General features: G+C 40.6%; 1 protein-coding gene across 3 annotated transcripts in view; it reads left to right on the top strand.

Moving 5' to 3' along the window:
* The window catches only part of SVIL (supervillin), a 122,619-nt gene that overhangs the window by 36,786 nt on the left and 70,763 nt on the right, over positions 1 to 15,070 (top strand). For all 3 annotated transcript variants that reach the window (XM_077771714.1, XM_077771713.1, XM_077771715.1), the window contains 2 exons: positions 108 to 259; positions 2,460 to 3,099. In XM_077771714.1, the coding sequence (XP_077627840.1) occupies positions 108 to 259; positions 2,460 to 3,099 (792 nt within the window). The remainder of the gene's footprint in view (positions 1 to 107; positions 260 to 2,459; positions 3,100 to 15,070) is intronic.

The raw sequence follows: 15,070 nt of genomic DNA, 5'->3' as shown, positions 1-15,070 counted from the left end.
TGTCTTGTACGTAGTTAGAAAGTAGAAGAGCTTGGTGAAACAGTATTCCTTTCTTCCTTAGAATTGATTTCCGCTGCTCACTAGGCCTTTTGTGATGTCTTGCACAGAAAAGAAAGAATTGCCAGGCGCCTGGAAGGAATTGAAACGGACACCCAGCCCATCGTCTTTCAGAGCTGCACAGGGTTAGTGACCCACCGGCTGCTGGAGGAAGACACGCCCAGATACATGCGAGCCACAGACCCGGCCAGCCCACACACCGGTGAGCGTGCCCGCCTGGTGGCCTGGGATCCAGAGATTCTCACTAAGCTGCTGGAAGACTGAATGAGACACAGTTGAACAGAATCCCCAGGTCCCCAGCAAAGGGCCCGGCAGCTTGCGGCAGGGAGTGTTAAAAGTAAACTTGGACCTTGAGTGGGGTTCTTAGTCTATGTGTTTATGCAACAAACATTCTATTTAAATTATTGTAATACATGTAATTTTAAATGTGCTGCATATTTATTTCCTATTAAGCAGTATTTCAAATATAACCTAGCCTTTATTTTATTTTATTTTTTAATAACTGTCAGTGTTTGGAACATCGGATATTCAATTTGGCCTTGGAAGAGGATGACCCACATGGGGCTGTTCTTCCCACCCTATCCCTGGCTCTGCAGCTTTATGCTGCTGCTGCTGCTGCTGCTGCTATAGCCAGTGTTTCCTAGTTTCTTCCTCAGAGAGGGCTGTTGATAGTACTTCATGATATGATCATTTCACTTGTCTAGAGTTCCTGAGCTTCTGTGGCCAGAAAACTAGACAATTATGATTTTCTAAAATTGCTTGAAGAATCAAGACTAGAGAGGGCACCAAAATTTATAGCCAGAAATAAATGCTAGTATATATAAAATGCGAATCTATGTATTACCATAATAGTTTAAGCTTTACATATTCATGAGAAACAGAAGGCTTATTTAATAAAATGGTACTGGGAAAATTGTGCAGTGGGAGGGGGACATAGCCCTCTTCTCACTTATATGAAACACAAAAATAAGTGCCATTCAACACATGATTAATTTAAGAAAGTAATTAAACACATGGAAACTTAGGTGAATATTTAATTCAAATTGAATGGAAAAGGACTTCAGAACACAGAAACAGCTGTAGAAATCACACCAGGCCAATTGACGTGACTATGTAATAATTCACATCCGTACTCCAAAGAAAATCTTACATAGAGACTTCACAAAACATTAAACAAGTTTGAAATATTCATGAGTAAGATTAAGGTTCATGGTCCTGTATAAGTGCACATAAACCAGTAAAAAGGAAGGTAGGAATCAATAGAATATAGAGCAATAAGCTTGATCAGCTATTCAAAGGAGAAAAGAAATAATACAAATGGCTAATAAATAATTGAAAATGCACACATTCTCTTTTTCTAGTAATCAAAGGAAATTGTGTAATTAACACTGAATGGTTGTAAGAGAACTTATATTACAGATTCAAGTGCAAATTGATGCAAACTTTATAAAATTAATTTGACAGTCTAGCAAGTATCTTAAAATGACAGACTTTTTGATAATGCAATTATACCCTTATGAATCTATCTGTTGTGATAGTAGAAAGAAAACCAGACTGATTAAAAGTTAGAAACAACGTAAATGCACAGGAATATGAGAAGGGTTAACTTAGTTTTGGAATGCATATTAGATGGGATATTATGGAACCTTAAAGAATGATGTCTTCAAGATAAGATTTCCAAATACGGGAAAATGTTTTATACCAAACATTTGTGGTATATAAAACATAAATTATTTTATATGTAAGAAAAGAAGAAACCAATTTTATAAAAGACAGAAGGAATATATAGAAATATTTGGCAAATTATCAGTTTATTATTATACATTAATGATTACAGGTGATTTAGAGTTTCGCCTTCCTATGTTTTCATGTTAGACATGTTAGACATTTTCTGTATGTGTGCTACAATTGGAAAAATCCACTAGTGTTTTACACACACACACACACACACCAAGAACCTGGTACCTATTGATACGGCCCATTATTGTTCTGGTTACTATCAGATCCTGTGAAACCACAATCCATCATTTGTCAAGTTACAACAGATCACATATCTATTATCTTTTCTAGAGGGTTCTGGCCTCACACATGAAATGCTAAACTCAAAAACAGAAAGGTAAATAAATAAGAGGCCAAGCTGGGAGGCAGGGGCGGAGCTTTAGTGCGGGCCCAGCGGTAGGTGGCTTGTCCAGCCAGGACAGCTCTGGGCCTTCACCTGTTTCACTGTAGATCCAGCACTTGTCTGGCAGCACAGGTCGGGGCTGTGGCTAGATACACCTGTGTGACAAGTGGACCCTCTGCCACGCAGGCGCTCAGGTGTGTGCTGTGTACTGAGCAGCGTGCAGTCCCGTGCGCACCTGTACTTGAACTCTGTCGGTGTTCCCTGTGTGGTCCCCTTGCAGGCCGGTCAAATGAAGAAGAAGACACTTCGGACTCGTCGGTGGAAAGGCAGACCCGCTCCAAACTCTGCACAGAGACGCCAGGCGTCCATGCTGACTCATCCTGTGGCTCCGCTCTCATGGACACCCAGGCTCTTGAGTCCAAAGCGGAGAGAATTGCGCGGTACAAGGCAGAGAGGAGACGGCAGCTGGCGGAGAAGTACGGGCTAGCACTGGATTCCGAGGCCGACTCGGAATCGCTGTCTCGGTACACCAAGTCCAGAAAGGACGCTGATGCTGCCGACAGAAGGGGAGGGAAAGGTGACAGGCAGGCCGAGCCGGGCAGAGATGCGAGCTCGCTGTACTCCAGGCCCTGCGTGGCCGAGTCCAAGGACTACGCCCTCCACGGGAGTGATGGTCTTTCTGACGCCGAGGTGCTGCTCAACGTGGAAAACCAAAGACGGGGGCAGGAGCCCAGCGCCCCCGTGCAGGCCCGCGACCTGCCTCCCACGGCTGACGGGTCCTCATCGTTCGCATTGTCTGGGAGAGACTGCACCGCCTTCAGTGAAGTGCCAAGGTCCCCAAAGCAAATACACGGCGTGCCACCCTCCTCCCCGAGCCACTCTGCTGGTGACCCTCCGCTCCCCGCTGAAGGGCGAACCAGGTAAGCGTTCAGCGCGCACTGAGCCGCGTTAACATCAGTGCTTCGCGCCCTCCTTTGTCAGGGGCTGGGTATTCTTGGCATTCTGTGCAGGCTTCTGCCGGTGGCCGAAATAGGAGTTTTTAAGACATAGGAGTTTTGTAAGACACAGGAGTCTTTTAAGACATAGTTTTTAAGTTTCTACAGTATCAGAACAGGTTCGGCCAAAGCAGGAAGCTTCCACGACTTTTTAAAACCTATGAGCAGAACAGGTGTCTTGAGGATGATTTTATGGGAGCCTCGCTTCAGGACCCTTCTTTTTACTGTGTTTCTTACATGCCTTTAATAACCATCTTTTTCTTCATTTTTCTGTAATTATACCCAAGACTTCTTGATGATTGTTTTTGTTGCTGTCATTTAAAATCACGAAGCAGAAGGACCACCACTATCGCAGTGGAGGGGCCTCAGTTTAGGGTATGAAGTGTGACTGCAGTATACACGAAGTATAACTGCGACATATAGCTGTGCAACTACATCCCCGTGCTAAGAAAGCAGCTCTGTAGAAGGGCACCTCATTTCAAAGATCAGGCATTAAAAGTAATTTCTAATGTGTACAAAGACTGTAGCTCCCATTTGGGAAAATCAGAGAAGGTATAAGACCAGAAGCTCAAATGCCAGAAGAAAATATGTGTTTCTAACATGTTTCTAAATTTAAATTAAATTTCTAAATTTAGGTGAAATTTCTAAATTTAGGTGAAATTCCTAAATTTAGGTGAAATTCCTAAATTTAGAATAAATTTAAATATTTAAATAAAATTTAAATTTGGAAATCTATCTCAAATTCAAAATCCAAGATTTAAATATTTAAATAAAATTTAAAATTAGAGGTTGATTTAAATACAATTTAAATCTCTAAATTTAAACATTTAAATTTCTAAATTTTAAAATAAATTTAGATGTTTAAATTTAAATGCAGTTTAGAGATTTAAATTCAATAAATGTGATGACCATATTTAAAATGCAATTTACTTAAACATCCTACTTTAAAGTTAGGGGTAATTGTCTAGGTCAATTCCTAAGTGTGTTTTTCAGTCCAAATAAGCATTAGCTTCCCAGGTGAATTGAGGGTTGGTGAGGATCAAGCAACTTTATTCTGGAAAAGAAGAAAGAAAGGTATTGGGAAATATTCCTTTTTATTTCACCCCCCTGGGACAGAGCAGTAAATGTGGTCCTTTTTAGTGGCAATAGTACATCTAAGACAATTCACTGTACTTATGGAAGTTTGTTGAGCCAAAGACTTGTTCCTCCTCACTTGATCATCCACACCAAAATACTTAGAGATGTTACTTTCTTAGAAAATTAAATACCTAAATCCAGATATTGGGTTCTGAGGGCCTTTGTTCGGCCATTGGACTTCTTGAAGTTTTGGGACTTATCATCTTTTATTTTGAAATGGAAAAGTCTGTTGTTTGGGAAGCCTGCATTTCAGGGTAGAAACAGTGTTCTTGCCTTAGTCTCCCTCAAAGCAAACTCTTCAAGTGCTTCATGAATGGAAAGTCCAACTTAGAAAGGAAATTAGAGATTTACAATTACATAGTTTAAAAGAGTTAGGAACCTACTCATTGATTGCCATATTATGAAAACTTGAACTTGTAACATGGTGTCCAGGTTAGTCATCTAGATCAAATATAACAGATCCTCCATGAGTTCTTGAACCTGTTGTAATAATAACTAAAACTTGGTTGAGTGCTCCAGGTAAAAAGATAGGATACTTGATAGTAAAATCTTAATATTAAAAAATGTCCATAAGGTAAAATCTTTTTTTTTTTTTAATTTTTAAAAAATGTTTGTTTATTTTTGAGAGCTGTCAGCACAGCCAGACGCGGGGCTGGAACTCATGAACCAAGAGATGATGACTTGAGCCAAAGTCGGACCCTTAACAGACTGAGCCACCCAAGTGCTCCTATAATGTAAAATCTTAAAAGATGTTTCTTTCTCAATTATTTGAAGAGCCATTACCTGGAAGTTTCCATAAGTCTAGTCTCAGTCTCTCAGCACTTGACTTTCACAAAGAGAGGATTAAAAGAATTCAATTGTAAAGGAATTCTTGAGGAGGGACATGCTTTATTTATGTATTTTTTAATTTAAAAAAGGCACTACTTTATTTTTTTAAGCTATTCAAAGCATACAATTCTATGATTTATAGGCAGAGAGACATAAATCATTTCATATATATTAGGAAAATACTGATATATATTTGCATTAAAAAGGATGGAACATAATGTGTGACAAGTATGACATTAAAAAAAAAATTGAGATGTAAGTTAAAATAAACAGTATGGAGGTTCCTTAAAAAGCTATGATCAAGTAATTGCACTATTGGGTATTTAACCCAAAAATGTGAAAACACTAACTCAAAGGGGTACATACATCCTTATGTTTATAGCAGCATTATTTACAATAGCCAAATTATGGAAGCAGCCCAAATATCCATTGGCAGATGAATGAATAAAGAAGATGTGGCACATATATAGTGGAATACCATTTAACTATAACAAAGAATGAAATCTTACCATTTACAACAGCATGAATAGAGCTAGAGAGTATTATGCCAAGTGAAATAAGTCAGAGAAAAACAAACACCATATGATTTGACTTTTGTGGAATTTAAGAAACAAAACAAATGAGCAAAGGAAAAAAGAGAGAGAGAGAAACCAAGAAACAGACTCTTAACCATAGAGAACAAACAGATGGTGACCAGAGGAGGGGTGAGTGAGGGGTTGGGTGAAACAGGTGTTGGGGATTAAAGAGTACACTTTTCATGATGAGAGTTGAGTAATGTTTGGAATTGATGAATCAAGATACTATATACTTGAAACTAATATAACACTATATGTTAAGAAAGGATTTATTTTGTAATGACTACAGTAATTCATCTTGTAAAGATGGATTTAACTGGATTATTATTCTGCTCAGATGCTTTTTTTCTAGAGCCAGGAAATTCGGGTTCAGAAAGCCATGGTCGTCTGATTTCCATTTGGGAGGAAGAAAAATAAAAAGTACTTTGTGAATTATAACAATAACCAAAGAAATCTTGGTGACTTAAGAACCACAAATGAAAATGAAATGTCATCCGCTATGGAAATATGCAACAGAAACATTTAAGGAGATTAAGGACTAACCAAAAAACCTGTCTGCAGATCATGAAGTTATTTTATGCCACATGTATTTGTGGATGTGTTCTAGCGTTGAAATGGAATATTTCTCACTGCTGTACTAGATGCTGTCGTTACCAAGCTCTGCCAAGTATTTTGGCTGTTAATCTCTGAATTAACTCCATCACATTTCATCATTTTATTTTGTGCTCACTAGGCTGGTTTTTTTTCATTAATTAAATATGAATACATCACTTGTGAATATACCATCAAAGACTTCCTACAGTGTCCTAAAAATTCAACTGTGAGCCAGTCATCAAATGCACAGCTTTTGTATGTATCCATATACACTAATACATGTACACACAGACCAATCACTCGTTCTTACGCCATTAAGAGCACTCTAAGCTCAATAACAGTCTTTATGGCAATATTTAGCTGAGCAGTAAATTTTAATTTATTATAATTATTTAAGGTTCATTTGAACATTTATATGATGAAGAAAATATGTGCATATGTTATAGGATTTTTTTAGGTCAGAAATCCTATTAGCTGCCTGCAAGTTCAGGTAAATACTTCATTCTGAAACAAATGTTTATAAATGTTTATAACATTTATATATAAACATATAAACAAATGTATATAAATGTTTATATATACATATATATAAACAGAATAGAGCATAAGACACCTCTTTTTTTTACTTAAAAAAATTTTTTTTAACATTTATTTATTTTTGAGAGAAAGTGAAAGTGTGAGTGAGGCAGGGGCAGACACACACACACAGAATCTGAAGCATTCTCCAGGCTCTGAGCTGTCAGTACAGAACCCGATGCGGGGCTCAAACTCACCAACAGTGAGATCATGACCTGAGCCAAAGTCAGATGCTTAACCGACTGAGCCCCCACACAGCTGGAGCATAATACACTGCTTAATCCCCATCCCCCAATCTTGACAAGCCCCTTCTGTTTAGAATTTCAGCACTGTGTTAATTCAGCTATTATGAACTTCAGTAAAATTCAAAGGGACCTGGGTCCTATGGATTATTCAAAGTTTTAAAGATCTCAGCTCCTGCTACTAACAGAAATCCTGGATGCGGAATTCTTGTTGAATTTGCTACTTTTTGTATCCCTTACATAATTAAAAAAAAGAAAAGAAAATGCACTGTATTTGTTACTTCTGTGAGGGGAGAAAGTTAATTCTCAAGGCCCACACCTACTCTTTGCCAGAGAGTCCACTGTGACTCCCTGTTCTCAGTGACCTGGGTGTTGGGCAAAGAGGAAAATTACACTGAATTTCCCAGTCGTGATCCACTCTAGAAACCTTTTTTTGTTTTCATAACTACACTTCTGTGCTGGCCAGTGCTTCTCCCATTTAGCAAATTGTATCATTGGAAAATGAATATGGTATGCAGAGACATCACTGCAATTTGACCTGGGGAGAGCTGCCATTGGCTGATGGTGGCTTGGACGGGGCTCTGATGACACCAGACCTTTGACTTGGCTCAGGAAGCTAGACCAGGGCACGCTCCACAATATATCTTTTCGGAGACATGGTGACAGGCAGATTCAGCTGACTGAGAAGGAAAGGGATTTAGGCTATGCTCTTGTAATTTATTTCTGATTGTATGTGCTCATCTCCCAGGGAGAGGTTCAGTCTAAAAATGGTTTCCAGAGCCTCAAGCTCCTTGTTTTCCTTCTTATTTGTCTGTTAACCTGACCTGATAGAAAGGTCTTCAAGAGGGGGCACCTGAGTGGCCCAGTCAGTGAAGCTTCCGGTTCTTGGATTCAGCTCAGGTCATGATCTCACCATTTGTGAGATCGAACCTCACATTGGGCTCTGCATTGGAATCATGGCGCCTGCTTGGGATTCTCTCCCTCTCTCTCTGCCCCTCCCCTGCTCGAGCTCTTTCTTACTCTCTCAAAATAAATAAATAAACATTAAAAAAAGAAGAAGAAGAAAGAAATGTCTACAAGAGAGTGGTGTGGAGGGAAAAGCTGCCTCTGGCTATCGGCCTTGGTATCTCGGCCCCTGTCCCCCAAGGGCAGAAGTGTCCCTATCACAGGCTCCGGGTCAGGACAGATGACCCAGAAAATATAATCTCTAAGACCTAGGTCTCTAAAGAAGAGACCTCTGGGTACGCTAACAGGTCACATACCAGGATAGAACTATTTTCACCTTTCAGCCCCCCTACCCCCAAACATCTTCTCTTCACCCTGCTCTACTAGTTTTTGGCTGTTAACTCATTCCTACTTTTTTTTTCTTTCTATTCTATTCTCACTGGCAAGTATCAATTTCTGCTCATTGAATTAAGTATGACTATGTCACACAAAATACCAGCTAGTGTGTCCTAAATTCAAAAGTCTGCCAGATTTTAAATGCAGAACTGCGCCTGTATGCACATGCCCTCATGCACTTACACACCTGCACGTGGACACAAAGCAATCATTAGCATTTTTTCCAAACAAGCAACTCAAAGTATGTAAACTGTTAATTTTAATGAGATGCCTGAGTTAATAACCATTCTTCTTAAGCTGAATACTGTTGTATAATTAGAAGCTGTTATATAATTAGAGCTGGACACCCACAGAGTGAAACTAAATCGACTGTGCTGGACTTTGACTTCACTTTGGCAGCAGGAAGCACTTTTTAGTCTTTTGACTCTTAGGAATTACAGGGAGTTAAAGTCTTTCTCTCATTATACACTTAGGGATATAAACCAAGAACAACTCACAACCTCTATGACAACTTAGGGTGAGTTGCCACATCATAAGGAAGTTCTGTTACACCCAAGGTCACCACCTCACTGTTCTCGTGTCCACAATGACCCTATGGTCCTCTCCCAGGGGAGTGACCTCCGCGCTATGGGAAGTTGGCTCACCCCAAAACCCGCAAGAATAGATACTTGGCATTAAAGAATTGTAAATTCTTAGAAACAAAAGTAATCCTGGAGATTATTTAAAAATTTGTTTTATACGTGAAAAAGGTAGATTAAAGAATTTAAGTAATGGGGTTAAGACCATATAGCTCCTTTGACAAAGCTGAGGCCATTATCCATCACCATTTACTCATCCACTCAAGTTCCCTGCACCTGTCATCTCTTTCCATTGTCCTCTGCTCTCGCTGTTTATGTCAGTTCTATCAGGTAACACGGTGGAAAAAGGAGTGTGCTGGGTTTACCCTTTGAAGGTTAGAGGTGTTTAGGAATGAAGACCAGGGGTATTAGAGAAACAGTTTATGTGCATTTATATAAGGTACTTAAGAACGTTGCCCTTATAAACAAAATGAAAACTTGTAGTTTGGGAGAGTCAAACTCAGTAGGCATCCATGTATCTGTGCGTACCTCCTAGACATTGATTTATGGATTAATTTAAGCTCTGAAGTAGTTTAGCTAATCATCGAAGAGAATTATATTGGGTCTCCTGTGTGCCAGGCACTGTGCTTCTAACTGGCTATATTATTTTTTTTTAAAAGTGTAGGAAATAATTACAACATGATAGGGTAAATAAGGTTCTAGAGATCAAAGTTGGGCACCATGGGAATATATTGATGGTATCTCAGTTTTTCTCCTGTGGAGATGTGGTCCCATTGAACTGAGTCCTTAAAGATGTGGTGAGTTTGCTAGTCATGGAGGGGAGGCTACCCCCAGCGCAAATGCACCGATGCCCAAGGAAGACTTTGAAGGAAGGGGTGGGATGAGGCCAAGTGCCATGTGGGGAGCAGTCATGGAGCACCTCAGATGATATGACAGAGCATTTGGCCTTTGCCTTGTGGACAACGGGAAGTGTCTGAAGCATTTTAAAGCAAGGACGATTGTGTGTTTTAGAAAGATCATTCTGGAAGAGTGTGGAGTGTTGGCCTGAAGGAGAATTGATTGCAGTCAGGGGGGGCCACTGACATGGTGATTATAGTCACCCAGGCATAAGATAATGAAGTCTGTGCTTCTAAGTTGGGCTTTGTCATGAACATGGCCCTTGGCATTAACTTGGCATTTGATTAGATAATCTGGAAGATACCGATGATAGGCTGATCCTATTTCTGGAGGAGGGATTGTGAACAAGTCTGGTGACAGTAAGGGTAAGGAAGAGAGTAGAAGGAAGGATGGAGCAGGAAGGGAGATGGGAGAGAAGAGAGCACATGTACCTGCAGTAGGGTTGGAAACTAACAAGATGAAATTTAATAAAGCTCTCTACTTAGAGAGGGAAAATAATCAGAGTACAAGTTCAGGATTGGGGAAACCTGATTTAATAGCAATTCATGGGAAACAAACCTAGGAGTTTTAGTTAACAGAAAATTCTTTATGTGACTGCCAAAATGGCTGGTCCAGTCTTGGGATACAGTAATGAAAGTGCACGGTCAATAGCGCAAATAGTCCTGGTCCCCCTGTGTCTTGCAGTGGTCAGATTACATCTGGGTGTCTGGTTCTGATTGAGCTGTTGACAAATGAGAACATACCCAGAGTCTACTTTCCTGTTTGCCCTGCTTTCTTGACCTTTCCAAGTTTTTATAAACTTCTCCCTGTCTTAATAGAAACTAGAATCATTTTTGGAGTCTCTTAATACATTCTCTGGTGCTTAGACTCTCAAACCAGTCTGTTCTCATTATCAGATTGTCATTTTCCCAGTGCAGTTATCAGGCTGAAGCTTGGCTTGGCATAGGGAGCCCTAATGTTATCGGCCTGGCTTCTCAATGATGATGATTCTGCCAAAAGGGAAAAGAAGAGGGAGAAATCACAAACCAAATGAGGTGTCTCACAAATACAGTTTCCCCTGCGCCTTATATCTTAGAGCCCCATGGAAACAAGGCTGACCTACCCAGATTTACCAGTTCCGTCAGAATCCCCTGAACATGGCAGCATGAATGTGGTATGATGCCACTCCATAAGATTGGAACTTTAGCACAGGCCTTATTCAAAGGGTGCTTACCTTCTCTTAGTCATTTCCATGTCTCCTTCTCCACTACTGCCCAGCCTCTAGCACATACCGAGTGGCTCCATAAATCATTTTTGAATGAACGTTCTGTTCTCTGTATTTTCTTGAAGTGTCGCCAGACGGTAGTGGTGCTGCTTGAAATAGCCAGTCGCAAACTGTTTCTCAGCCCACAGCCTATAAGGGACTTGTGCCTGAATGTAAATCATGGGCCCTTTCCTTCATCAAGAAACTCATGCTATGAACAAAATGTCAGCGGATGTAAACAGCAGACTCAGTGATGTTGTCTGTTTCCACTCCGGTGCCGGCCTTTTATCTAATCACGCGCCAGGGACACCAACCAGCAGAACATGCTTTGAGAAGCGCTTGTTTATACTAGAAGGCTCTTTCCACTTGGTCTGAGGTCAGAGTTCTTGTATATGATCTCGAATCAGTGTGCTCATATACATTATTGAACTAGGACTGGGAATCATGATGTGGGGGAAAAACATGGAGGGCTACTTTGGGGGCCTTCTGAACTCCATCTCCAGTCCCGAATGGCTGATTCTAGGTTAGCCTCACAGCGAAGGCAGTGAAGTCACTGGATCACTTTGTTCTAGCAGCGGTGGGTAGTAGTCTAAGAGGGAGCCATGGAAATCCAAATCCAGCTGGGAACTGGAAGCTTGAGCCGCTTTGGAAGGCTGCTTCCAGGACCTTCCTCAGACGCCACTGCCTTTATGGATAGTTCTTTCTGTCTGTACACATCTTCTGACATTGCCCTCAGTTGCCTGATGCCTCACATTTAGGCATTCAGTACTGAGGTTAGTTCAGAGAGAACCTGGAAGAAATCTCGCATATTTATGCTGGTTCTGCCCTAAGAAGACCCTGTATTTCTACCATTTTGTTACCCAAGAAGTCCTCACTTTATAATTCAATAGCAACATATTAACTCAGGGCTAAGTCACATCAAAATGCATACAATTTGCATTTAAAATGCACCAATTCAGGTTGGTGAGTTTTGGGAAACATGTAACGATTACCCCAGTTGAGATAGGAAAAGTTTACATTGATTGGTGACTTTACTTGCAAGGACCTAATTTAGCTGCCATAGCCTAAAGGTATCCTACGCTCAACTCAGCCTGTACAAAAACAACCCTTCTCAGGGTGCATAGATGGCTCAGTGGGCTAAGCATCTGACTCTTGATTTTGGCTCAGATCATGATCTCACGGTTGTGAGTTTGAGCCCTGCTTGGGATTCTTTCTCTCCCTCTCTCTTCTCCCACTTGGGCACGTGCTCTCTCTCTCTAAGTAAATAAGTAAACTTGAAAAAAATTTTTGAAAACCCTTCTTACTTGGTTAATTTTTTAACCAAGTTTTACTTATCAAAAATTAGTTAAACAGCATTAAGGAACTACATCAAATACAGCATCAATTTAGTGCTTAAAGAAAGAAAATGAACATAAGGCATCTTTGCCTCTATTCAGATGTCATCTCTTTTTGTTCATAATTTTTTTAAAAACCCACCTGGTATTCTACTATGTCTCCAGAATGGTGGCCCTTCAGCCCTAGAAATAAACTTTGTATTTTTACAAAATGATAGACTTTTTCATCTGATGTTGGACATCCCTTAGTCACCTGTCAGTATCACAATCAGGCCGTAGTCTGTAGTGACGGAAAACTCAATTCAGAAAGTTCCATTATGTTCCATAGTTTTGGAGTGCCTGTGAACTAACCAGATACGTTTTATACTTTGATCCACCATTTCAGGGAGCCATGCATTTAATTCGAAAGGAAGAATTTGCCTTCTCTACCAATGTAAACACTTAAGAGTGATACTCTGGGTTCTTTTCTGCTCTTTACTCAGGCTTTTCAACCTCGCTTGGCTTTGGGGAGAAACTTTGAAGGAAAGAAAGAAAAAATATCTAAGATTTTGTGGAAATGACTATGTTTGGCCCACATTTTCCTTTGGTATTTATTTACACATATCTTTGCTTTTAAAGAATGAAAAAAGATACTTGATTTTAAAAATTCCATGAACTGCGCCCAACCTCTATGCCAAAGCAACTCCCTTAACTGTGACTATTGTCTAGATCCATTATGAAGCTAACCTGGATTACAGTTTTTAAAAGTCTGAACTCTTTAGAATATTTTTATTGAGGTATAATTTACATACAGTGAAATTCACCCTTGTTGGCAAACTTCTGTGAATTTCGACAAATATATAAAGTTGTGTAACTATCACTACAATCAAGATACAGAATTGTTCCCTCATGGTCAACCCTTCCCACCATCACCAGGTCCTGCCCACCAACCATTAATCTGTTCTCTGCACTACCAGTTTTAGATTTTTAATATATAAAATCATATTTCTTGAGTATTTTGTTTTTGTTAATTCAAAAAAAGTCATATAAGTATTTGATGAAATTATTTTTTAAAACCATTGAAGAAATGTTAATGTCAGTCGCTTATAATATCATGGGTAAGAAATCCACCTTAGGTGGTTGTGATTTCAACTTACAAGGTAGTTTATACAGAGTTGATTTTAAATGTCAGATTCCCTAGCGACCATTCGGCATGCAATGAAGTCAGGTGTGCATGTTAAAATGATCTCCCCTGGTGTCGGCATTGTACCTGTGTCATGGCTGACATGGAATATTTATTGACGACTATTTAGTTGATATTTAGCTGTTGTGATGCTGAGCTTCAAAAGTGCCTATGCGAGTGGGAATTAGGTTTTGTGAATTAGGTGTCATGTCGCAGTTTCATTTTTTTTGCATGTGCTAGAGGAGGAGGGGCAGCCAGAGCCCCCGTCAAGTTCAAGTATTTCCTTGGGCCTCAGGGTATGTCTAATTCTTCCCACTTCACACCCAGTATCACCTGCTCAGTTTATCCCTCCCATGAATTTTCTTGTTTTCAAATGGTCAATGCCTACATGTGTTGTCTGTTCTAGATTGTTCAGGTAGGGGGAGAGACCAGGCTTCATGCACCTTGCCAAGCCTGGGCCCCTGCATCCCCTCCCACCCCTCCTTAGCAGTGAGTGCCCTCTGAACCAAATTTCTCTTTGCTGCCAGACTCCTTTGATTTCATGTTGTGCATGTGGAGAAAAAAAACAACAGAGGAAGAGAACTGGGTTTTGCAGGTAATTGCCAGGCTTTCTGCTGAAGGTGGTTCAGGCACCACTGAGAGGCCAACATTCAGTGAGCACTGTAGGTATGGCCAGGACGCTCTGCTGCCTTCCTTGCTTTGCCCCAGAGTGCTGAACACCAGCGCCACAAGTGAATCATTTCTCATTCCAGCCAAGGAGGGGTTGCTCTTTCATTTTCCATTCATTTCCCAGAATTCTGAAGCCTATAGCTCTGGAGGAGCAGATGTAGGCTTGAGGGGTCTCACAGCACTTGGGTTCAAGCCCCAGCTTTTCATTTACTGGCTTGTGATCTCGGGCAGTTTTTTTAAAATTTTTTTTAATGTTTTTTTATTTATTTCTGAGAGAGAGACAGCATGAGCAGGGGAGGGTCAGAGAGAGAGGGAGACACAGAATCCGAAGCCGGCTCCAGGCTCTAAGCAAGCTGTCAGCACAGAGCCCAACGCAGGGCTCGAACCCATGCACCGTGAGATCATGACCTGAGCCAAAGTCTGACGCTTAACTGACTGAGCCACCCAGGCACCCCTTGGGCAGTTTTAATATACTTTTTTTCTACTTTCCTTTCTTCATCTATAAAATAAGTATAAGAATACTTCCAAGGGTTGGGGCGCCTGGGTGGCTCAGTCAGTTAAGTGCCTCACTCTTGATTTTGGCTCAGGTCATGATCTTGTGATTTGTGAGGTCAAGCAGCACATCGGGCTCTGTGCTGATGGTGTGGAGCCTCCTTGGCATATTCTCTCTCTCTCTCTCTCTCTCTCTCTCTCTCCCTCCCTCCCTCCCTCCCTCCCTCC

The sequence above is a fragment of the Crocuta crocuta genome, unplaced genomic scaffold (assembly GCF_008692635.1).
Source record: "Crocuta crocuta isolate KB4526 unplaced genomic scaffold, BGI_CrCroc_1.0 scaffold457, whole genome shotgun sequence".
Taxonomy (NCBI): Eukaryota; Metazoa; Chordata; class Mammalia; order Carnivora; family Hyaenidae; genus Crocuta; species Crocuta crocuta.
This window is presented reverse-complemented; position numbering and strand designations above follow the sequence as displayed.